The sequence below is a fragment of the Physeter macrocephalus genome, chromosome 13 (assembly GCF_002837175.3).
Source record: "Physeter macrocephalus isolate SW-GA chromosome 13, ASM283717v5, whole genome shotgun sequence".
NCBI classification, from domain to species: Eukaryota; Metazoa; Chordata; class Mammalia; order Artiodactyla; family Physeteridae; genus Physeter; species Physeter macrocephalus.
In genome coordinates, this window is record NC_041226.1 from 5,813,898 (window position 1) to 5,839,922 (window position 26,025).

The 26,025-nt window shown below is 40.1% G+C and overlaps 1 protein-coding gene across 3 annotated transcripts in view; it reads right to left on the bottom strand.

Annotated features, from left to right (window-relative positions):
* Positions 1-26,025, bottom strand: part of FLT3 (fms related receptor tyrosine kinase 3) — a 116,735-nt gene that overhangs the window by 64,004 nt on the left and 26,706 nt on the right. For 2 of the 3 annotated variants that reach the window (XM_055089565.1, XM_055089564.1), the window contains exon 2: positions 20,443-20,614. Coding sequence is in view for 1 of the 3 variants with exons in the window: in XM_055089563.1 (XP_054945538.1) it covers positions 19,439-19,481 (43 nt within the window). In the remaining 2 variants the exon portion in view is untranslated. Of the gene's footprint in view, positions 1-19,438; positions 19,512-20,442; positions 20,615-26,025 lie in introns of those variants that run through there. The other variant, XM_055089563.1, reaches the window with a different exon arrangement.

The following is a 26,025-nucleotide window of genomic DNA, read 5'->3' on the forward strand; positions in this document are numbered from 1 at the left end:
CTTGATGATGGTATATGATCCTTTTAATGTATTGTTGAATTTAGACTGCTAACATTTCCTTGAGGATTTTTGCATCTATGTTCATCAGGGATATTGGCCTGTAATTTTCTTTTCTTGTAGTGTTCTTTTCTGGTTTTGGTGTTAGGGTAATGCTGACCTCATAAGATGAGTTTGGAAGTGTTCCCACCTCTTCTATTTTTTAGAAGAGTTTGAGAGGATTGAAACAATTCTCCTTTAAATGTTTGTTAGAATTCATCAGTGAAGCCATCTGGTCCTGCATTTTCTTTGGGAGCTTTTTTTTTTTTTTTTTTTTTTTACTGATTCAATCTCCTTACTGGTAATTCTGTTCAAATTTTCTGTTTCTTCATGATTTGGTCTTGGTAGGTTGTATGTTTTTAGAAGTTTATTTATTTCTTCTAGGCTGTCCATTTTGTTGGTATGTAATTGTTCATAGTAGAGACATACCTTGTTTTATTGCACTTTGCTTTATTGTGCTTCACAGATGTTGTGTTTTTAATAAGGATGTGGCAACCCTGCCTTGAGCAAGTCTATCAGAGCCATTTTTTCCAACGGCATTTGCTCACTTCATGTCTCTGTGTCACATTTTGGTAATTCTCACAATATTTCAAACTTTTTTGTTATTATTAATTTGTTATGATGATCTATGATCAGTGATTTTTGATGTTACTACTACAACTCGCTGAAAGCTCAGAAGATGGTTAGCATTTTTAGCAAGAAAGTATTTTTTAATTAAGGTATGTACATTTTTTTAGACATAATGCTATTGCACACTTAGACTACAGCATAGTGTAAACATAACTTTTATATGCAGTGGGATACCAAAAAATTTGTGTGACTCACCTTATTTCAATATTCGCTATATTGCGATGGTCTGGAACTGAACCTGCAATATCTCCAAAGTATGCCTGTAGTCTCTTATGATCCTTTGTATTTCTGTGGTATCAATTGTAATGTCTCCTCTTTCATTTCTAATTTTATTTGAGTCCTCTCTTTTTTTTAAATTGGTAAGTCTAACTAAAGGTTAGTCTATTTTGTTTATCTTTTCAAAAAACCACGTCTTAGTTTCATTGATATTTTCTATTTTCTTTTTAGTCTCTATGTTATTTATGCTCTGATCTTTGCTATTTTTTTCCTTCTACTAACCCTGGGTTTCATTTGTTCTTTTTCTAGTTCCTTGAAATGTAAAGTTAGGTTGTGCATTTGCACTCTTTATTTTTGTTTAATGTAGATGTGTATTGCTATCAACTTCCCTCTTAGAACTGCTTTTGTTGCATCCTATAAATTTTTTTTTTTTTTTTTTTTTTTTTTTTTTTTTTTGGCGGTACGCGGGCCTCTCACTGCCGTGGCCTCTCCCGCTGCGGAAGACCGGGGCACGAACCCGTGTCCCCTGCATCGGCAGGCGGACTCTCAACCATTGTGCCACCAGGGAAGCCCTCAAGATATTTTTAAAAACTTCTCTCAATTACTTTTTGACCTATTGGTTGTTAAGTCGCATGTTGTTTTATTGTCACGTAATTTTGAATTTTCCAGTTTTCTTCTTGAAATTAATTTCCAGTTTCATACCATTGTGATCAGAAATATCCTGGAGAATGTTCCAAGTGAGCTTGAGAAGAATGCATAGTCACTGTTGTTAGACAGAATGTTCTATAAATGTCTAAGTCCCCATAGTCTAACACATAGTTTAAGTCCAATGTTTCTTTATTGATTTTATGTCTAGATGATCGATCCTTTGTTGAAAGTGGGGTATTGAAGTCCCCTAATGTTATCGCATTGCTGTCTATTTCTCCTTTCAGGTCTCTTAATATTTGCTTTATGTATTTAGGTGTTCCTATGTTAGGTGCATAAATTTTTACAGATGTCATATCCTCTTATTGGATGACCCTTTTATCATTATATAATAACTTTCTTTACCTCTTATTACAGTCTTTGGCTTAAAGTCTATTTCGTCCGATGTAAGTATAGCTATCCCTACCTTCTTTTGGTTTTCATGTGCATAGAGTATCTTTTTCCATCCCTTCCCTTTTAGTCTGTGTGTGTCCTTAAAACTGAGTGAGTCCCTTGTAGGTAGCATATAGTTGGCTGTTGTTTTCCATTCAGCCACTTTATGTATTTTGATTGGAGAATTTAGTCCATTTACATGGAAAGTAATTATTGATAGGTATGGACTTATTATTACCATTTTGTTCATTGTTTCTGGCTGCTTTATAATTCCTTTGTACCTTTCTTCATCTCTTGGCTCTTCCTTTGTGACTTGATGCTTTTCTGTAGTTGTATGCTTAGATTCCTGTCTCTTTATCTTTGTGTATCTATTATAAGTTTTTGCTTTGTGTTTACTGTGAGGCTTATATAAAATATCTTTTATTTATTACAATCTATTTTAAGCTGATAACCACCTGTTTCAATACATACCAAAGCTCTATATTTTTATTCTCCCCTCACACATACAATTTATATTTTTGAATCATAATTTATGCCTTCTCATTTTGTGTATCCATTAACAAATTGTCATAGTTATAGTTATTTTTACTACTTTTGTCTTTTAGCCTTCATACTAGATTTGCAAATGATTTGCCCACCACCATTACAACACTAGAATATTCTGAATTTAACTACATATTAACCTTTACCGTGAGACTTATACTTTCATATATTTTCCTGTTACTAATTAACGTCCTTTCATTTCAGCTTGAAGAAGTCTTTACTACATTTCTTGTAAAGTCAGTCTAGTAGTAATGAACTCTCACTGCTTTTGCTTATGTGGAAAACTCTCTCTCTCTTTCAATTTTGAAGGACAGGGGACTTCCCTGGTGGTCCAGTGGTAAAGAATCCTCCTTCCAATGCAGGAGATGTGGGTTCGATCCCTGGTCAGGGAACTAGTTTCCCACATGCTGTGGGGCAGCTAAGCCTGCGTGCCACAACTAGAGAAGAGAAAACCCACAGGCCACAGCTAGAGAGAAGTCCATGCGCCGCAATGTAGAGCCCGCGTGCCGCAACTAAGACCTAACGCAGCCAAAAAAAAAATTTGTTTTTGAAGGATGGTTTGCTAGGTATTCTTGGTGAGCAGTGTTTTCTTTCAGCATTTCAAATATATAATGCTACTCTCTTCTGGCCTGCAAAGTTTCTGCTGAAAAGTCTGCTGATAGTATTATAGGGATTCCGTTGTATCTAACAAGTTGGTTTTTTCTTACTGCCTTTAAGATTTTCTCCTTGTCTTTACTTTCTGACAATTTATTTATGTGTCTTAGTGGGTCTCTTTAGATTCATTTTATCTGGAACTCTCTGGGCTTCCTGGACATGGATGTCTGTTTCTTTCCTCCAGATTAGGGAATTTTTCAGCCATTATCTCTTTGAATAAACTTTGTGCCCCTTTCTCTTTCTTTTTGCCTTCTGGGACCCCTATAATATGAATATTGTTCAGTTGGATGGTGTCCCTTAAACTGTCTTCACTTTTTTTCTTTTCTTTTTTTTTTTCCTTATTGCTCCTCTGATTGGATGAATTCCACTGCTCTGTCCTTGATTTCAATAGTTCTTTCTTCCACTTCATCTAGTCTGCTGTTGAACCCCTGTTTTGAATTTTTCAGTTCAGTTATTGTATTCTTCAGCTCTATGATTTATGTTTAGTACTTTCTTAAACTCTCTCTCTCTCCATGCAAATTCTTACTTTATTCATGCATTGTTTTCCTGACCTCAATGAGCATCTTTATGACCATTATTTTGAACTCTTTACAGGTAAATCACTTATCTCCATTTCACTGGGGTTTGTTTCTGGAGTTTTATCTTGTTCTTTTGTTTGGAACACACTCCTTTCTTTCTTCATTTCCCTTAATTCTCCATGTTGGTTTCTGTGAATTAGATAAAACAGCCATATTCTCCCAGTATTCACAGAGTGGTCTCTCGTAGAAGATAAATCTTATCTTTCAGCCCAGGCTTAGCTTTTGGTTGTCTCTCAAATTGCCTTCTTTGTGCTTACTGTCTCCCAGTAGTGAGGGTGTACCATGACTTGTCAGTGTACCAAAGGGGAGGATCTCAGTCAGCACCTAGATGCACAGTGATTGGAAGCTGCATGTTCAGGCAGTGGCTTTTAAAGTATGCAAGCAGACCTCTTTCAGGGAAAGAATGGGAGCTAGTGTTTCTGTCTGCCCTCTCTGCACTGAGCCATAAAGGATAGCCAGTTAATAACTGTTTCTTTGTTTGCTACAGTCCAGTGGGGCCCACAAATGCAAGACCTGCTGGCCACCAGATCAAGGGGGTGTGTCCTCTGCATGGCAGTCACAAAGGCCAGGGTTCTAGATATGTGCGAAAGCTCCTTTCAGAGAGATATCAGAGGGGGGATGTGTAGATGGTGCTTCCAGCCTCCCCAGTCTCAGGCAGAATTGCAGTCAGTTCCTAGATGTATGTTAAATTAGGAGTCTGACCCTCAGGTTGAAAATAGGCCTCTTTAAAAACAAACAACCCAATCAAAAGATGGTAGAAGACCTAAATAGACATTTCTCCAAAGAAGACATACAGATGGCCAACAGGCACATGAAAAGATGCTCAACATCACTAATTATTAGAGAAATGCAAATCAAAACCACAATGAGGTATTACCTCACGCTAGTCAGAATGGCCATCATCAAAAAGTCTACAAATAATAAATGCTGGGGAGGGTGCAGAGAAAAGGGAACCCTCTTGCACTGTTGGTGGGAATGTAAATTGATACAGCCACTATGGAGAACAGTATGGAGGTTCCTTAAAAAACTAAAAATAGAGGGAATTCCCTGGTGGTCCAGTGGTTAGGACTCCATGTTTCCACTGCCGGGGGCCTGGGTTCTATCCCTGGTCAAGGAGCTAAGATCCCACAAGCTGAGTGGAGCAGCCAAAAAAAAAAAACAACTTAAAAATACAGCTACCATATGATCCAGCTATCCCACTCCTGGGCACATATCTGGACAAAACTATAATTCAAAAAGATACATGCACCCCAATGTTCATAGCAGCACTATTCACAATAGCAAAGACATGGAAGCAACCTAAGTGTCCACTGACAGATGAGTGGATAAAGAAGATGTCGTATATATATACAATGGAATATTTCTCAGCCATAAAAAAGAATGAAATAATGCCATTTGCAGCAACAAGGATGGACCTAGAGATTATCATACTAAGTGAAGTAAGTCAGAGAAAAACAGAGAAAGACAAATATCATATGATATCACTTATATGTGGAATCTAAAAGTATGATACAAATGAACTTATTTACAAAACAGAAACAGACTCACAGACATAGAAAACAAACTCACGGTTACCAAAGGGGAAGGAGGGGCACGGATAAATTAGGAGTTGGGGATTAACAGATACATACTACTATATATAAAACAGATAAATGACAAGGTCCTACTGTATAGTAGAGGGAACTGCATTCATTATCTTGCAATAACCTATAATGGAAAAAAATCTGAAAAAGAATATGTATATACTTACAGGTATAACTGAATCACTTTGCTGTACACTAGAAACTAATATAACATTGTAAACCAACTATATACTTCAATAAAATTTTTTTTTAAAAAACAGGCCTCTTTAAGGAAGAAACTGGGAGAAGGACGTTTATGTCTGTTGCCTCGGCCCAGAACCTCAGGTATAGTCATAATGAGTCCTTGCAAACCTTTACAAACTGTTTCTTTGTTTGCTAGATTCTGGTGGGTCTCATGGACACAAGCCCCACTGGCTTTCAGAGCCAGGTGTTTTGGGGGCCTGTCCCTCAGATGGAAGTCCTAATAGTAGGAACACTAGATGCCGGGTCCAAACCCTTCACTCCTCAGGGAGAAAATTAAAGTTGTGAGTTCCTTACCAATTGCACGTTGCTGTGCTGGGGGCTGGACTTATGGCAAGGTTGTGTCTCAGTCTTTTCTATCTATTTCAATTTTTTTTTTTTTCTCATTTGCCTGATGTGTAAGAGTTGCCTAGCTCGTTTCTGGATTTCCTTCAGAAGGAACTGTTCCATGTGTAGCTGTAGATTTGGTGTGTCCACGGGAGGAGGTGAGTTCAGGAGTTTCCTTCACAGTCATCTTCGAGTTTTTAAAAAATGTATATTCTGGATACAAGTCCTTCATCAGATATGTAATTGAAAAATATTTGCTACCAACCTGTGACATGTCTTTTGAAGACCTGAAACTCGATCTTGAAGATGTCCAATTTATCAGTTTTTCTTTTATGGATTATGCTTTTGGTTTTGTAACTAAAAAAAATCTTGGTCCAATATAAGGTTAGAAAGATTTTCCCCTAGGAGTTTTACAGTTTTAAGTTTTACATGTAGGTTTTTACGTTTACATTTTAGTTTTAAATTTAGGTCTATGATCCATTTTGAGTAAACTTTTTATATGGTATGATACATGAATCAAAGTTGTTCATATGACTGTATTTGCAAATGAGTATCTAATTGTTTCAGCACCATATATTGAAAGATTATGATTTCTCCATTGAATTACCTCTAAACTTCCATCAAAAATAAATTGATTGCATATTTCTGATTTATTGCTGGAATTCCTATACTTTTCCACTAATCTATTTGTCTATCTTGGTGCCAATTCCCCATTGTCTTATTATTGCTTTATAATAAGCCCTGAAATCAAGTATTATTAATATTCAAACTTTGTTCTTTTTTCAAAGTTGTTTTGGGTATTCTAGGTCCCTTTCATTTCCATATGAACTTTAGAATAAGCTTGTCAATTTCTACAAAAAGTTCTGCAGGGATTTTGACAGGAATTGTATTGAATCATTAGATTGATTTGGGCAAAACTGACATTTTAGCAATATTGAGTCATACCGTACATAAACATTGTATATATCCTTTTATTTAGGGCTCCTTTAATTTCTCTTAGCAATGTTTTGGAGTTTTCAGCATACAGATCTTTATCTTTATTCCTATTTCATATTTTTGTGCTGTTTTATAATTTTCACTTCAATTTCTGATTGTTACAGAAGCACAATTTATTTTTCTACACTAAACCTGTAACACGCAAACTTACAGAATTTGCTTATTAGTTATCTTTACTTTTTTGTAGGTTCCATGGGATTTTATACGTATATGATTAATGTCATCTGCAAATAGACAGTTTTACTTCTACCTTTCCAATACAGATGCCTTTTCCTTGCCTTATTACACTGGCTAGAATCTCCAGTACAATGTTGAAAAGAGGTAGTAAGAATGGATATCCTTGTCTTATTTCTAATCTTAGGATAAAATACTTAGTCATTTGATGTTAAGTATGATGTTAGCTAAGTGTTTTTCATAGATACCTTTACTTAGTTTGAGGAGAATCATTTCTATTCCTAGTTTGCTGGGAAATTTTATCAGGAATGGATGTTAAATTTTGTCAAAGGCTTCTTCTGTATCTATTGAGATAATCACACAGGTGTGTTTTTGTTTTTTAATGGCTTTTCTTTTTTATTCTGTGAATATGGTGAACTACATTGATTCATTTGCAAATATTAACCAACCTTGACTTCCTGGAATAAACACCAGTTAGACATGATATATTATCTTTTGTATACACTGTTGAATTCGATTTGCTAAAGTGTTGCTAAGAATTTTTGCATTTATATTCACGGCAATGATTGGTCTGCAGGTTTGTTTTTGTTTTTTGCTTGTAATGTTTTTTTCTGGTTTTGGTATCAAAGTAAAGCTGGGGCTTCCCTGGTGGCGCAGTGGTTGAGAGTCCACCTGCCGATGCAGGGGACACGGGTTCGTGCCCTGGTCCGGGAAGATCCCACATGCCGCGGAGCGGCTGGGCCCGTGAGCCATGGCCGCTGAGCCTGTCCTTCCGGAGCCTGTGCTCTGCAACAGGAGAGGCCCCAACAGCGAGAGGCCCGCGTATCGCAAAATAACAAAAAAACAAAAAACAAAGTAAAGCTGGCCTCATAGAATGTGTTGAGAAGTATTATCTTCTCTTAAATTTTCTGGAAGAATCTGTGTAATATTGGTATTATTTCCTCTTTAAATACTTGGTAGATTCCCCAGTGAAGGCATGTGCTCCAGTAATTTTCATTGTGGGAATACTTTAACCACAAATTCAATTTATTAACAGACATAGCATTATTTAGGTTATCAATTATTCTTGGATGAGCTTTGGTAGCATGTGTCTTGCAAGGAATTTTTTCCATTAAATGTTAAGTTGTCAAAGTATAAAGTTGTTAATAATATTTCCATATTATCCTTTTAATATCTATAGATTCTGTAGTGGTGTTGCCTCTCTTACTCCTGATATTAGAAATTTGTGTCCTTTTTTCCCCTGATTGATTTGGCTAGAGGTTTAGCAATTTTATTGATATTTTATTGCTCTCGGCTGCACTGATTTTCTCCATTTTTCTCCATTTAATTGATTTTCACTCTGATCATGTGTGCTTCCTTTGTTGCTTACATGATTTTTTTTTTGGCTGTACCACACGCTAAGAGGAATCTTAGTTCCCCAACCAAGGATCGAACCCATGCCCCTTGCAGTAGTAGCACAGATTCTTAACCACTGGACTGCCAGGGAAGTCCCTTACATGGGGTTTAACTTGTTATTTTTCCCCTCTTGCTTGTGCTTAGATTTGAGATCATTGATTTGAGATCTTTATTCTTTTCCAGTAATTTATAGCAATATAATTTAATGCTGCTAATCATTTAATAATTAATAACTTAATACATTTCCTCTAAGCACTGCTTTAGAGACATCCCACAAATTCTGATAAGTTGCATTTCATTTAGTTCAATATACATTTTCACTTATCTTTTGTTTTATTCTTTGACCCATGTATTATTTAGAAATGTGTTTAGTTTCCAAATATTTAAGGATTTTCCATTTATCTTTCTGTTATTAATTTCTAATTTAATACCATTGTCGTCAAAGGATACACTTTGTATGTCTTGAATCTTTTAAAATTTATGGGGACTTCCCTGGTGGCACAGTGGTTAAGAATCTGCCTGCCAATGCAGGGGACACAGGTTCGAGCCCTGGTCTGGGAAGATCCCACATGCTGCGGAGCAACTAAGCCCATGCACCACAACTACTGAGCCTGACCTCTAGAGCCTGTGAGCCACAACTACTGAGACTGTGTGCCACAACTACTGAAGCCCGTGTACCTAGAGCCCTTGCTCCACTGCAACGAGAAGCCCCCGCACTGCAACAAAGAGTAGCCCCCCGCTCGCCACAACTAGAGAAAAAGCTTGTGTGCAGCAATGAAGACTCAATACAGCCAAAAATAAAAATAAATAAATTTTTTTTTAATAAAAATAAACAAAGGAATAAAATTTATGGAAGCTTGTTTTATGGTCCAGAATGTGGTCTAAATTGATGTGTATTGTATGCAACTGAAAAGAACCTATATTCAGCTGTTGTTAAGTAGAGTATTCTTTAAAGGTAAATTAGGTCAAGTTGGTTGATACTGTTGTTCAAGTCTTCTACATCTTACTGCTTTATGTCTCTTTCTTCTATCAATTATTGAAGGAGTGTTGAACTCTGAATTTAATTATGGATTTGTTCATTTCTCCTCGCAATTCAATCAAATTTTGATCCATGTATTTTCAAGCTCTGTTATTAGATATATAAATATTTAGGATTTTTATGTCCTTTTGATAAATCAAGCCTTATAGCATTATGAAATGACTTTCTGTCCCTAGTAATATTCTTTGCTCTTAAATATACTCTGTCTAGTATCTTAGCTTCTCCAGCTTTCTTTTGATTAGTGTTAGTATGGAATTTTTTCCCCTATCCTTCCACTTTTAACCTATCTGTGTCTTCCTATCCAAGTTTGGTTTCATTTAAGAACATTATAGTTGGGTCTTGCTTTCTTTTTTTTTTTTTTTTTTCTTTTTAATAAAATCTGACTACCTCTGCCTTTTAATTGTGATATGTAGATTATTTAATGACATTATTGATATGCTTAGGTTTAAATCTATCATATTATTCTTTGTTTTCTATTTGTCCCATCTGTTTTTTTTTCCCTTTTCCTGTTTTTCTGCCTCCTTTGGGAATAATTGAGTATTTTTTATGGCTCCACATCATCTCCTTTCTGGGATCATTACCTATAACGCTTTGCTTTTTTATTTTAGTAGTTGCTTTGAGGTTTATAGTATATGTCTTTATCTTAACGTAGTCTACTTCTAAGTGCTCTTATACCACCTCATATATAATATCAGAATACAATAGTATCAATATATACTTACAACAGTATATTTCCATTTCATCCCTCTTTAGGCTTTGTGCTATTGCTGTCATACAGCGTACTTCCACATAAGTTTTAAACCCCCCCAAAATCACTGATATTATTTTTGCTGTAAGCAATCAATTATCTTAACAATTTAAACAATTTTTTTTAAAGTCTTACATTTTACTCCCTTTGGGTGGTCAAATATACATGTAATTAGAGTTCTTGGAGGGAATGGGGGAAAGGAGGACAGAAGAAAATATTTGATGAAATAATGGAGAAAATTCTTTCCACATCTGATGCAAATGATAGCCCAACAAAACCCAAGCACATGAATCAGAAAGAAAACTGCAAAAGGTACATTATAATCAAGTTATTTAAAGCCAATGATAAAATCTTTTTTTATCATTGCTAGTAATGACATGTATTCTTAATCATGTATATCCTGAATCACTTTTTCTTCACAACACACATAAATGTCTCATTTTATACATGTAATGTTTTGTATTATACAAGGTATCAGGCTTGTTGAATATTTGCCAACAAAAGGATTTTTTGGCTGAGAAGGAATCCAGACAAAGAAGAATGAGAGGTCAGTAGTACTTTAAAGACAAAATTGAATTTGCCAACCAACTTTGAAAAAATCAACCTCTTTTAGAGAACCTATAGTATTTTGTCATAACACGTAGCCACTTTCAACAAAGCCCCTAGTTGGGGCTCATTAAAGAAAGTCTTCATGCTCAGTTTTGCTATTGTCTGGGAAAATCTTAAATGCATCCAGGGAAAACAGATACATTCATACAGCAGACTTACATGTATGTTTGACCAACTGAAGTCCTCATGTAGCTAGCTCACTGATTCTCTATTCATTTTACTTTGACTATTTTCTCTGTTCATTTTGGATAGTTTCTATTGCTGTGTCTTCAAGTTCACCAATCTTTTCTTCTGCAGTATCTAATCTATTAATCCCAACCAGTGTAATGTTAGTTTCTACCTCTGGAAGTTTAATTTGTGTGATTTTTTTCATATTTGCTATTTCCCTACATAACATGTACAAGCTTTCCTCTAGCTTCAGGAACACAAGGAATATAGTTATAACAACTATTTTAATGTTCTTGTCTAGTAATTCTATATTCTATGCCATTTATGGGTCTCCTTTGGATATTTGAGTTTTCTCCTTATTATGGGTTGAATTTTTATCTTTTGTTTGTCTGTTAATTTGTAACAAGATGCCAGACATTGTGAATTTTACCTGCTGTCAGATATTTCTGTGTTCTGTTAAATATTCTTGAACTTTTTTCTGAGATGTAGTTAAGTTCACTGTAAACACTTGATCCCTTCAAGTCTTGCTTTTAAGCTTGGTTAGGTGAGACCAGAGCAGTGTTTAGTATAGGGCTAATTTTTCTCCACTAGTGGACTTCATCAAAACTAATAACTTCTGTTCTTCAAAGGACACAGTTTAAAAAATGAAAAGACATGCCACAGGATGGAAGAAAATATTTTCAAAACAAACAACCTGATAAAAAACAGGCAAAAGATTTTAGGAGACATTTCATCAAACAAAACATAGCATGGCAATTAAGCACACAAAAGGGTGATCAACATCATTAGTCATTAGGGAAATGCAAATTTAAACGACAATGACATATTGCTACGCCCGTTAGAAATGTTCAAAAACAAAAACAAAAAACCTGACCATACCAAGTTATGACAATGATTTTGAGCAACTGTACAAGCACTTTGAAAAACTGGCACTTTCTCATAAAGCTGAATATTCACTTAGCATACATTCCAGTGATACAACACCACTCCTAAGATATTTACCCAAGAGAAATGAAAACCTGTGCTCACACCAAGACTTATGTTCAAATATTTATAGTGGCTTTATTCATAATTGCCAGAAACTAGAAGCAAACTCATGAACTTCAGCTGATCACTGGATAAACAAACTTTGGCACATCCATACCATGGAATACTACACAGCAACAGAAAGGAAAAAAGATCTGATATACATAACAGCATGGATTAATCTCAAATAATTACACTATGTGAAAGAAACAGACTCAAAAGTCTATAGACTGTAAAATCCCACTTATATGACATTCTGGAAAATTTGGGGAAAATGATAGGGACAAAAAAAGAGATAACTAGTTGCCAGGGTTGGGGATGGGCATTAGGGTTGACTACAAAGGGGCCTAAGGGGAGTTCTGGGGGAAATGGAAATGTTCTCTGTCTTGATAGTGGTGGTAGTTATGTGACTGTATGTGTTGGTTAAACTCATAGAGCCATACAGTAAAAAGGGTAAAGTTTGTTACGTGAAAAGTGTACCTCAATAAATCTGACTTTTTAAAAAGCCAGAGGAAGAATTTTCCCCCACTGATATTAAGGTTCTTTCTGAGAATCCCTTCCAAAACCCTGGTGGCACTTCCCAGAGCCTCGTTCCAAACATATCCTGAGCAATGAGGACAACTTCATTTGTTTGTTTGTTTGATTTTCTTGTCACACCACGCAGCATAAGGAGCTTCCCCGACCAGGGATCAAACTCGTGCTCCCTGCAGTGGAAGCATGGAGCCTTAACCACTGGCCCGCCAGGGAAGTCCGAGGACAACTTTAAAATCAGAAGAGAGCTCCAGAGGGGTGGTGGGGGGATAAGTGGAGAAAGAAATTTGGCACCCATCTAAAATAAAATTTTAGGTAAAAGTAAAGTCTACTCCACTGAAAAAGTGATGGTTTTAGACATTATAAAACAAATCAGATAATGTCAGGACACCTCACTGTCAAATCCTCCAAGTCAAGTCTCCTGTGAGGCAGAGAACTGGGTAACACTTGAAGATCTGAGTTCCAAGTCCAGCTTTGAGTTACCTGCTGTGATAACCCTGGATTTCAGCAAGTCGTTTAACCTCTTTGGGCCCCACTTTCCTCATTTGGTAAAAGAGGGCAGCAGACCTGCGTGGTATAACGAATATATTTGGTCTTAGTCCTGATTCCGGGCACAAAGCACCTAAAATCCTTGGAATTCCCTGAGGGATAGGAGTGTCTGTTGTTATTCATAATGGGCCCCTTCAGGGCACTCCAGAGTTTATGCTAACAAGGCAGCTTAGGGTGGGGCCCCTCTGTAGCCTCAGGATGGGGCTGGTCACAAGAAAGATCCAGAGATTGTGTGTTCTTCCTTAGACCTGGGGAGCTCTCATCCTTGCCAGTCAGTCTATGCTCTTTCTCTGTAAATTCCCATGATTTTAACTACAGTCTCTTTGCTCAGGAGTTCCAAATTCATACCTCCTGTGTGTATGGCTGTATGTCTGGGTGGCCCCCAGGAACCTTATGCTCAGACTGAACTCCCTGTTTTCCTTCCTAAACCTACTCCCTCCCCACCCCCCCCATAGTACCAACACACCCACTGTCACCAAATCCAGAAACCCAGAAGTCAATTTCGACTCCTCCTCCCCGCTACTTCCCATCATCGAGGCAGCTGCCAAACCTTGACATTTTAACCTCCTGATAATCCCGAAATCTCTCCGCAGCTCTGCATCTCTATTACCATTGCCCTAATTCCAGTCCTTGTTTGCCTCTGTCCTGGACTACTGCCAACAGCTTCCTAGCTGCCATGTTCCTGTCTGCCTGACATGCATCCTTGACACAGACCCCAAAACTGTCGTTCTAAAATACACCTCAAGCATCTCCCTCAACCCCCTCGACAACCTACAGCACCGGCCCTTACCATTTGAGTCACGAATCCCACTGAAAAATCTGATGAAAGCAATTAACCTTCACACACACATACACATACACCCCGTGAAGGATGCAACGGACCCCCTGAATTTCATCCAGAGACTCTTGGACCACATGATAATATCCAAGTCCTTTATCACATCACTAAAACACTCCTTACACATCACACACGGAGCCTCTGGTAACCCTGAATTTTTTTTTTTTTTTTTTAAGAAAGCTACCCATTGAACAGGCTTCAATTTTCTGAGTCACAACTTTTTTTTTTTCCAATGTTTACTTATTTATTTATTTATCTTTGGCTGCATTGGGTCTTCGTTGCTGCGCACAGACTTTCTCTAGTTGGCGGCGAGCGGGGGCTACTCTTCGTCGCGGTGCGTGGGCTTATTGCAGTGGCTTCTCTTGTTGCGGAGCACGGGCTCAGAAGTTGTGGCGCACGGGCTTAGTTGCTCCGCAGCATGTGGGATCTTCCCGGACCAGGGATTGAATCCGTGTCCGCTGCATCGGCAGGCGGATTCTCAACCACTGCGCCACCAGGGGAGCCCCTCACAACTTTTTAAATGAGGGCTCCCCTATCCTCAGACATCGTGCCTCAGCAACCGGGATGGAATTACAGTTTCCGTCTACTCCGTGTTTCTGACCTCTGTACCATTTTCTTCACTGTCCTATTTGCCTGGAATGTCCTGATCCTCCCCTTTCCCCGTCAAGTCTTACCTTTCTAATCAAGGGTCTGGCATCATCTCCTCTTGGAGGCCTTGCCTTATTTCCTCAGTCTGCATTAGAGGCTCAGCCTCGGTGCTTATTTCTAAAATTACACTGCAATTTTCCTTTTACATGCCCACCCTTTCCCACCAACGCCCCTAACATTAGACTGAGCAGGAACCAGGACTGTCTGGCACCTACTGGACTACACGGTGCTCCAAAGGGTCTCAGAAGGCAAGGAGGCAAATCCTGTGACTCTAAATCCGGACGCTTTCTTCTGCAAAGCACCTGCCTAACAAGGGAAGCAGCTGCACTTTACAGGTATTATCTGATGAAGGAGTAAGACACTGCTTATCTCCTTTTCTCAGATGAGGAACTTAAGTGTAGAGGCATTCCCTGCCAGAATAAAGAATTCATGTTTCCTAACTGTGTTGCTAGCCCTGACATATTCATCTGCATCACTTCCAAGAACAGAATCCCTAACATTAGGAACATCGTAACTCAAATAGCAAAGCAGTTGAAGACTGAATTCCGTGGACATCTTAAAATCAAAACACAATGGTTTAAAGAAATAATGACAATATCCTGTTTTAAAGTAGACTGTAAATAATTTTATGGAGGATTCTTGGCTACCAATTGACTTACAATGACAGCAGTGAAAAAATATTTTTACTGTTTAACCTAAAAAATAACAATAGTTCCTCTTTTAGGATCTTATGCAATTCCTCTAGCCACAAAAGAACACTGTGTGTGTACTTTATATTATTTTTAACTTTCCTCTACACGTGTCGGGACCCACCGAACAGAATTGCGTGATTCCAACTAACGACCATCAGAGTTCTACAAAAGCTTTCATCACTTGAGAACCAAGGATGATCCAGCCACAGGGGTGATTCAATCACTTACGTGTAAAGCTCATAGACCCCCAAAAGACAGAAAAACCTTTGGCCACACAACCATGGCTACCTAACTAAGAAGTAGCTAAGGCTTTTTTAGAAATCTTGATGGAAAAATATTAAGATCACAAAGTCATCTGATGAAAACCAAAAGCTCTATTCAGGCAAACCATCTACTGTGAGATTCACAAGACTCTGCTATTTCAGAGTGAATAAAGGATGGAGCATAGTGGCAAGACCAAGCTAAGCAAATCACAAAGCAGGCCAAGCTAATTTTCAGCCCCTCAATTTCCCCTCTGCAAATTCTTATTCCTGTCCTCTCCAAGATCCCTTTCAAAATCAAGAAAAATGATAAAATACAATACTTTTGAGATATTTGCTTTTTTGCCCAAATCAGAAACTTGACCCAAAGATTAAGGCAATATCTGGTGGCTACTTGGGGATCTGGCAAGATAGCAATCTTGAACACTGACTGGTAAGGGCTCTTGTCACATTGCTTTGTGAGTTTCATTAGAGAATGCCCAGATGAGGGGAATAAAAAGAATTGTGGAGAAAGTCATGAAGCTGAGCCATCCTGTGGACTTCTCAGCTGAGCAGGGATACTCCCTGGGGAATAAAATGAAGTCCACAAATTTGTTCCAAGAACCATTTGGAAAATTACTTCTTCCTAGGACCTAAAAAAAAAAAAAAAAAATGGCCATGTTTCACTCTGGAACAGCCCATTTGTTTTATTTAAATGGAAGAGCCGTTGCTTTACCACAACCGTTAAGCACCGTATATCCATGTTTAAGTAGTTTTAGGGGACAACCCTGGGATTCCTATTGTGACCTGGTCAAAGCTTCCTTCGCTGAAGCATGCTGTTTTTCATCCACAGATATTTAGCGATCACGATAAATGTGTTGGAAGGTTTAACTCACTGAAAGCAAGCTCTGTGCTGAAATGTGTTCTTGGGGAAAGGCGATGACCATGCATGTTTAAAATAGAACGGAATTAACTATTTATATGTAAGTCCCCCCCATCTCTTTCATCTTTGTACCCCCATGCGCCTAGCACTGAAATAGGTATTCAATAAAAGTTTGTCAAATAAAAAAATTCTTTTTCTTTCTCATGCAGGCTTCCTCTTCCTCTTTCTTAAGTCTTCCCTGGAATACAAGTAAGTCTTCCTCCCCCACAATTAATATCTCGTTACCTGACTGTTTTACAGTCAAACAACAGGAGACGTCAATAACACCACCAACAAAATCTTTACTGATAACTAAGAATTAATGAAAGTGTCTTTTTAGTTATAAAAAGTTGAGCCAAGTAGTTCATAATTAAACCTAAGAGGATAATTTACTATAGATCCACGTGAAGTACCCAAGAAGAAATGAATAGCCAAATATAAATTTGTATGATGGTAACAATTAGAACCAAGACTTTTAGGATCGAAGGGGACCTTAACACCAGGTCACCAAGTCTGGTGTCCCATCCAATTCAAACCAATCTTTGCATAGCATCCCTTCCCTCCCCCTCCTCCTGAATCGGTCCCCTATAGGCTACCAGCTCACAAGAAGGTAAATAGTAAGATAAGCAGCAAGGGCAAAGGATGCCAACGAAAATGTGTAGGTCAAAGCTCTGAATAGAATTTTCTGACACTAATGAGAGGAACAGTTATCAGTTACTGAAATATTGAAATCCTCCTCCTCTTAGCCACGATCAGCACAGAATGCAGCTAAGGCCATGGAGAGTATGTGTCCATTCTTTAAATACTACTTAGAAAACCCCATCATTATTTATGAAAGGTAGAGCTTACAATATAAGGGAAATGGGGATGGCATCCAAAAATTCAAGGAATGTAAAGCTTTTAAACATTTAAAGTCCTCATTTTTAAGCTTCTCACTTTGTGCTTCTTCATTCAAGAAAATCTGTAATAGCAAGTTATTGGCAAAGATGTGAGGAACCAGAGCTCCCATACACTGCCAGTGGGAATGTACACTGGTAAAACCACTCTGGAAAACTGTCTGACAGCACCTACCAAAACTGACATATGCCTTCCCTTATAATCTAGGACTTCGACCTGAGGGTATCATCCAAAGAGAAACGGGTGTTTCTGTCCCCCCAAAACATGTAAAAGAATATTCACAGCTGTGTTACGTTTCATTACACAAAATTGGAGACAACCAAAATGTTCTTCAACAATAATGGATAATTAAATTGTATAATCTATTCATACTAAGGAATAGCCCCTAGCAATGGGAAAAACAACAACAACAACACTGCTACTAAGAACAAGGCTGAATCTCACAATCACAACGTTGAGTGAAAACAGCTGGACATTTAAAAAATAATAATGATTCGGTTTACATGAAGTTCAAAAAACAGGCAAAACCATGGTATCAGAAGTCAGAATAGTGGCTACCTTTGGGGGGTATAATCTGAGAGGGGGCGGAGTTAGAAGCGCTCTGTGTCTTGATCGGATAACGATTATGCGGTTACACAAACACTAATGGAGTTGTACTATTTAAGATGTGTGCCTATTTGCTCTACGTGCATTATACCTAATTTAGAAAACTCTGGAGAGAGATGTAGGACTTTCTGAGATTGCCCCTAAATATAAAACAATTCAATGCAGGTTGACTATCGTTTCACGTACTGATGCTTGTACTTTCCGGAAGCCTTGGTACGCTGCTGAAAAATCCACTTACTACCAATGTTACACATAACAGAAAGCTAACCTTTTGTAATAGACTCTGAAAAACATATTGTACCATACATTTGAAATGTACATGTTTCCCAATTAACAAAGATGTTTAGGAAATGCAAGATGTTTTCCCACTCTTTTCCCCCTTATGTTACATTTTTTTAAACCCTATAATTCTGAATTATTTGAAACAAAAGCTATTGGAAATAATTCCTGCACGTCCACACTGCAAATATTTTCTTTATGTACCACAGAGGATTCAAGACAGACTGCTAGAATATTGGAGCTGGAGGAGTCACAGCCGGACTCCCTCACTGGACAGAGCACAATGCCGGGGCCGGGGGCAGTGAGGGTTGGTCCCCCAAGGCTGCAGAACTAGGACCGGGACCAGAGCCTCCCTGGCTCCCAAAACTCTGTCTCCTTCACCCTAAACGCAAATCAAATAGATGAACTGGATCTAAAGGGTGTTTTTTTTGTTTTTTTTGTTTTTCCCCAGTAACAACTGTGCTACCCAGAATATTTGGGAACAGTCAGCTGAGTCCTTGAAAAGCCCCTTGGGGTTTAACGCCGGGATAAAAATCGAGTACAGGAGGAGGGGGTAGCTGGTATTTTAAGATGTAAATCCCGTTTGCATAATATTTCCAAAGTAACTATTCATTGATCCAACAGACATTCGGCGGGTTGGGGGTCGTTACCAGAGATGACTCGCTTTGGGGGAGAACGCGGGCGCATCTTCCCATCAGAGTTCACTCCTTAAATCAAAACCTCAAAAGAAGAGTTAAAGACGCCACCCAGGAGTCTACGGTAGCCGGGGTCGGTGCACGCGAGGTCCCGGCCCCCCGGCGCCCAGCTCGGGGCCGCAGACTCGGGCTGCCGGCCCACTAGCCGGGCGCGCGGGCCGAGCGGGCAGCCGGAGAGGCGGGCGGGGCGGCCGCGGCCCCGGTCCCGGGCAGCGCTTCGGCGAGGCCGCCCGCGGGGTCGGGGCCGCCGGTGGGTACCGCGGCCCGAGTCGGAGCGGCGACGCGAAAGGAGGGGGAGGAGGGCGCGGGGTGGGCCCGGCCGGGGCCGCGGGCGGGTTCTGGGCGAGCCTGGAGGGCGCGAAAGAGGGGAGGGGCGCGGGAGCGAGGGAAGGAGCGGGGCGGGGAGGCGCGCGGCGGCGGGGACGGAGGAGGCGCGCGCCCGGTCCCCGCGCGGGGTGGGGGCCGGGGGCCGCGGGGGCTCGAGCGGGAGAGCGGGGCCTTACCGAGCAGCGGCAGCCGGCCGCCGAGGCGCGCCAACGCCGGCATGGCCTCCCGCGCCCGGGGTCCCCCGGCCGCGCCGGCCCAACCGCAGCGGGCCGCCGAGGCGCGCCAACGCCGGCATGGCCTCCCGAGCCCGGGGTCCCCAGGCCGCGCCGGCCCAGCCCTGCGCTGCCGCCCTCAGCGGCGCGCCCCGCGCTGCAGGTGGCTCGCTTAAGGATGCGCGTCACCGACCGCAAATTCCCTCGGACTGGTGCAAAGTAGACGGGGGGGAGGATCCCTCTCCCCACCGGCAGGGGCTCTGCCGGGGCGCCGGTGCCTGGCGCCGCGCTGCGGCCGAGCCCACGTGCTCACCGTGGTCCGCAGCCCGAGCTCCGCGGCGCCCGGGGACCCCCGACTGTGGCGGGGGAGACTGGGTGCGGGGAAGTCGCAGGGGCTCCGCGGCTGCGGCTGGGGAGGAGGCACGGCCAGAGCTGCCTGGACCCCGGGCGTCCCGGAACCCTCTGGTTCGGATCCCGGAGCGTGGGGACTGCAGGGCACCAGTCACTCGCGCGCGGGGGGCTTTGAGGCCGCAGGATGGGAGCTACATCCGCGCCACACGCGGGCGCCTCTGGCTGGCGCGCAGGCGAGCAGGGGGTCGGGGTCCAAGCCCGGTGGATCCTAACTGCGGACCGATTTTCTTTGTCTCCCCCTCCATCTCCTAGGATGCCCAGGACGCTGTCCACAGCGGCAGCGAGAAAAACAGGCTCGGTTTCAATGTCAACCAAGGCAATCAGGGAGGCTAAAAACCAGCCATAGAAACAAAAGCAGAACACACAGTGCATCCCAGGGGATGTTTTGAATTAACCATTCCGTAATTCTTGTTCTTCATCACATAATATTTCAAGTTGAAATTATTTTCATGGCAATAATTTGAAGATTGGAAAGCCTTGGATGCCGGCTCTGATTCTTCCCTTAACCAGCCCTTGACCTTCCCAAGCACTTGTTCTCTGAGTCCCAGTTTACTCACCTGTAAGTGAGCGCAGTAGATCACATGGTTTATAATGTCTCCAGGTTCTAGGAATTCCATGCTTCTAATTATTTTAATCATGTTCTAATCAAGCGTGATAATTGACAGTGTGTGTTCTCGGCCATATAATCCTTTTCCTCAGCTGTAGTTTAGAGTAGGATAATTTTCTCCCCTAGAGCATAACAGAAACTTTAAAAGTGGTGCAGCCACTTTGGAAAACAATGTGACAATTTCTCCAAAAATTAAAAATAGAAATACCATATGATCCAGCAATTGCACTTCTGGGTATATACCCAAAAGAATTGAAAGCAGGTTAACGAAACGATATCTGTACACCCATATTCATGTAACAGTTTTCACAATAGCCAAAAGGTGGAAGCAACCCAGATGTCCATCCACAGATGAATGGATAAACAAAATCAGGTGAATGGATAAACAAATATGGTATATACATACAATTGGACTGTTATTCAGCCTTAAAAAGGAAGGAAATTCTGCACATGCTACAACATGGATGAACCTTGAGGACATGTTAAGTGCAATAAACCAGCCACAAAAACACAAACGCTGTGATTCTACCTATATAAGTTACCTAGAGTAGTCAAATTTGTAGAGACAGAAAGAGTGGTTGGGTTGGGACTGGGGTCTGGGGAGAGGGAGAATGGAGAGTTGTTTGGTGGGGACAGAGTTTCAGTTTTGCAAGATGAAGAGAGTTCTGGAGATCGGTTGCACAACAATGTGCATGTATTTAACACAACTGTACACTTAAAAATGGTTAAGATGGTAAATTTTATGTTACGTGCATTTTTACCACAATGAAAAGTAAAAAAAAAAAAAATTTTTTTTGTTAAGCACCTACCTTAGGTTAGGCAGAGCTAGAGAAAGAAACGTTGAGTTCAGTGAGACATGAACAAATAAAAGCAGTGAAGCAGGCTGGCGATGGGAAGAAAAGTGGGCTAGTAGGCCTTCCAATTGCCAAGATCTAAGGCATTACCTTTTATTTACAGCTTGATTACTGCTTTCAAAGAGACTAATGATTACAAGTTTGAAACATATCAGCTTGGGTGGAGCACTGTTCAAGGACACAAAATAAATTCAAAATTTTTTTTTTTTTTTTTTTTTTGTGGTACGCGCGCCTCTCACTGTTGTGGCCTCTCCCGCTGCGGAGCGCAGGCTCCGGACGCGCAGGCGCAGCGGCCACGGCTCACGGGCCCAGCCGCTCCGCGGCATGTGGGATCTTCCCGGACCGGGGCACGAACCCGTGTCCCCTGCATCGGCAGGCGGACTCTCGACCACTGCGCCACCAGGGAAGCCCCAATTCAAAATTTACTGCTGCTTTTTCAAAGAATCTTAGACACAAGGAGAGGTAGTAAAAGGGGAGAAATAAGAATGGTTTCTATGTACTCTTGATTTTCCCTGGAAATTGGTGGAGAAAAATAATTCTAGAAAGAGCAAATGTTATGGACTGAAACATTTTGGAGTATGAGGTATAGGCTAACATTGTTTTAAATTTTATTTATTTTATTTTATTTTTTTAATTTATTTTATTGAAGTATAGTTGATTTACAATGTTGTGTTAATTTTTACTGTACAGCAAAGTGACTCAGTTATACATATATATACATTCTTTTTTCATATTCTTTTCCATTATGGCTTATCACAAGATAGTGAATATAGTTCCCTGTGCTATACAGTAAGACCTTGTTGTTTTTCCGTTCTATATGTAGTAGTTTGCATCTGCTAACCCCAAACTCCCAGCCCATCCCTCCCCACCCCTCCTCCCCCAGGCGAACATTTAGAAGGTGAGGTGATGCCCATCGTTCCTGGAAGTGTGCCGAGAGCCATATCTAACGTGATACCTAATTTATTTGTCACAGCAACACTCTAAGGAAGGTAGCCCTACATTATCTGGAGCCCTAGATTGCTCGTCTAGTTATGCACACCCTAGTGTAAAATTTTGGTTCCAGAGCTCGTGGCAAGAAGCAACCAGGAGGAAATGAGATGAAGGAAGAAACGGAAGAGAGAAGAGTAAGTTTGTTTCTGGGTTGAATGGAGGGTCTTGCATTGGCCCTACAAAGGATCTATTTTATCTATAGATTCTTACCACCATAATGCTTAGCTGCTGCATAGCTATGAGTAAGTAGTCCTTCATCTCATGAATATCTCTCCAGCCCTTAAATTACACAAATCTCTCTCTCTCCCTTCAAAAATTGTTACATATTTTCAATGACAATCTATAGGTGAAATGCCTTAATGTCACTTTTAAAATACAAAGCGTTGTTTTCCTGAAAATAAGGGGCAAGTAGAAGGAATATTTTAATAGGATTCCTGCGAATTCAGCTGAAATATCAAATATATAGTACAATTTTACATATCTTTTATTAATAGAGAATTTGAACCCACCAATTGGCAAAATCTGACAATACCAAGCATTAGCAAGAATTCGAATCAATGGGTAACTCCCGTCCACTGCTAGTGGGAGTCTAAATTGGTATAAACACTTTGGACAATAATTTGCCATCACTTATTGGAGTTGAACATCTGCACACCTCACACCAGCAGTTTCACCCCTGGATACACATACACCTTAGAGAAACTCTGCACACAAGCACCGGGAACCATGAGCGAGAATATTTGTAGAGGGCTTCCCTGGTGGCACAGTGGTTGAGAGTCCGCCTGCCGATGCAGGGGACACGGGTTCGTGCGCCGGTCCGGGAAGATCCCACATGCCGCGGAGCGGCTAGGCCCGTGAGCCATGGCCACTGAGCCTGCGCCTCCGGAGCCTGTGCTCCGCAACGGGAGAGGCCACAACAGTGAGAGGCCCGCGTACCGCAAAAAAAAAAAAAAAAAAGAGAATGTTCGTAGAATTATTGTCTGTAATATCAAAAGACTGGGGACAATCTAAATGTCCACTAACAAAAGGATAACCTAGAGTCTATTCATATAATGAAATATTATATAACAGTGAAAATGAATGAGCTACAGTTACCATAAACAATATGGATGAATCTCAAAAACATAATGTTGAGGGGGGGAAAGAGCAGGTCATAGAATAACAGACATAAAGGCAAACCAGACAATACTCTCTTTAGGAATATATTCATAAGGGGTTTAAAGAAAGTGAAGGAATAACTATCACAAAAGTCAGGATAGTGCTTACCCCTAGAATGGGGTGAGGAAAGATTTCATTAGAGAAGGTACTGGCAGTACTCTATTGCTATTTAACCTTTGTGATGGGTGCTTGTTCATTTTATTATTATTCTTTAAAATATATAATTATTTTTATACACTGCTGTAAGTATGATGTCTTTCACAGTAAAAGAATATTTAAAAGGCAGTTTGACACAACACTTCCACCTATGAAGAAGTCTTATCCAAACAAGAAACATTTGAATCTCATTAAACCTCCATTAAAATTCAACTACCAATTTATAGGAAACACATGGGACCGTGGAACATGGTAAACGATGACACAAGGATACAGTCAGAAAATTCCAGGCCCTAGTAAACTTTATAGAAAAAATAACCTGATTTCTTCAACAAAAATTTGTAAGAAAAAAGAGTTAGACGGTTGACCTTTAGGTTAAAAGAAAACTAACAGATATATCAATTGCAAGGTGCAGTGTGTGGATTTTATTTGGCTTCTGACTTAAGCAAAGTGAAAAATGTATATAGAATAATCAAAAAAATGTGACCACAGATTTTATCTTTGATGTTAAATAATTATTATTCAAAATTTTCTATGTGCACTAATGATATTGTCACGTATTTTTAAAATAGTTCCTATCTTTGTAGAAGTGCCTGTGAAATATTTACGGGTAAGATATAAAATGGGGAGGTTGAGGGAGGAATAGAAAATGACAGCTAATAGTAGAAGGTTTCTTTTGGGATGATGAAAATGTTCTAAAATTAGATTATGGTGATGGTTGCACAATTCTGTAAATATACTAAAAACCATTGAATTGTACACCAAATAAGCGAAATTTATGGCTTGGCAATTAGATCTCAAAAAAAGCTGTTTAAAATGATAGAAAATTTGAGATTTTCTTCAAAATTATTTGATGTGGGGGATTTGAGTGGAGGAATCAAAATTGACCATGTGTGAGTAATAACAAACCTAAGTGACAGTGACATAAGCTCATTATACTTCTCTTAGAAATTTTCTATAATAAAAGGATTTGGGGGAAAAAAGATTTTGAAACGATGGATTAGTGAAGTCATCCTGAATGTGCAGAAGATAACTATCCTTCCTTAGATATCCTCACCTACTCTTTACTGTCATCTTACTAACCCACCTAAATGAGATGAACTATAGCATAACCTTGGGAACTGTTTCCAAGATGCAAACTTGGTGGCACACAGGTGAACTGCAAACCTCTGATGGCAGAATTTTGTGATAACTGTTTATGTCTAAGATGATTTTAAAATAATCATCTCCTTACAATTCCTGGCAACAGAAAATGTATTAGTTTGGTAAGGCTGCTGTAACAAAGGTACCACAAACTGAATGGCTTAAACAATGGAAATGTATTGTCTCACGGTTCTGGAGGCTAGAGATTTGAGTAAGTTTCCTTCCTTCCGAGAGCCTTGTGGGAGAATCTGTCCCATGCCTCGGTGCTCCTAGCTTCTGGGGCTTTACTGAAAATCTCTGGCATTCTTCGGCTTCTCCTGTATCACCTCGATCTCTATCTTCATCGTCACATGATGTTCTCCCTGTGTGCATCTGTCAAATTTCCTCTTTTTATGTGTTCAAATTTCCTCTTTTTATGAGGACACCAGTCATATTGGATTAGAACCCACCCTAACGACCTCACTGTAACTTGTTTGCCTCTGTAAAAACCCTGTTTCCATATAAGGTCACATTCTGAGGTACAGGGGGTTAGGACTCCAATATATTTGGGGGATAGGTGAGGGGGAATGCAATCTAACACACAATAGATAGGTTTCAAAATCAATGCCTAGGGCTTCCCTGGTGGCACAGTGGTTGAGAGTCCGCCTGCCAATGCAGGGGACACGGGTTCGTGCCCCGGTCCGGGAAGGTCCCACATGCCGCGGAGCGGCTAGGCCCGTGAGCCATGGCTGCTGAGCCTGCGCGTCCGGAGCCCGTGCTCCACAATGGGAGAGATCACAACAGTGAGAGGCCCGCATGCGGCTAGGCCCGTGAGCCATGGCTGCTGAGCCTGCGCGTCCAGAGCCTGTGCTCCGCAACGGGAGAGGCCACAACAGTGAGAGGCCCGTGTACCGCAAAAAAAAAGAAAAAAAAAAATCAATGCCTAGAAATTAATTCATATGATTCTTCTACAGAGTAGTTGTTAGCTGCTATATTGAATAGATTTCAAGTGTATATTTTGTTTTACAAAGAAATATAACATGGATGACTTAGAAGTTAACACAAAAAATGGGAACAATTAAAAATTATGCTTTCATAAACAACAAGGTCCTAGTGTATAGCACAGGGAACTATATTCAATATCCTATAATAAACCATAATAGAAAAGAATGTGTATATGTGTGTGTGTGTATATATATATATATATATATACAGCAAAGTGATTCAGTTGTATATATATATATATATATATA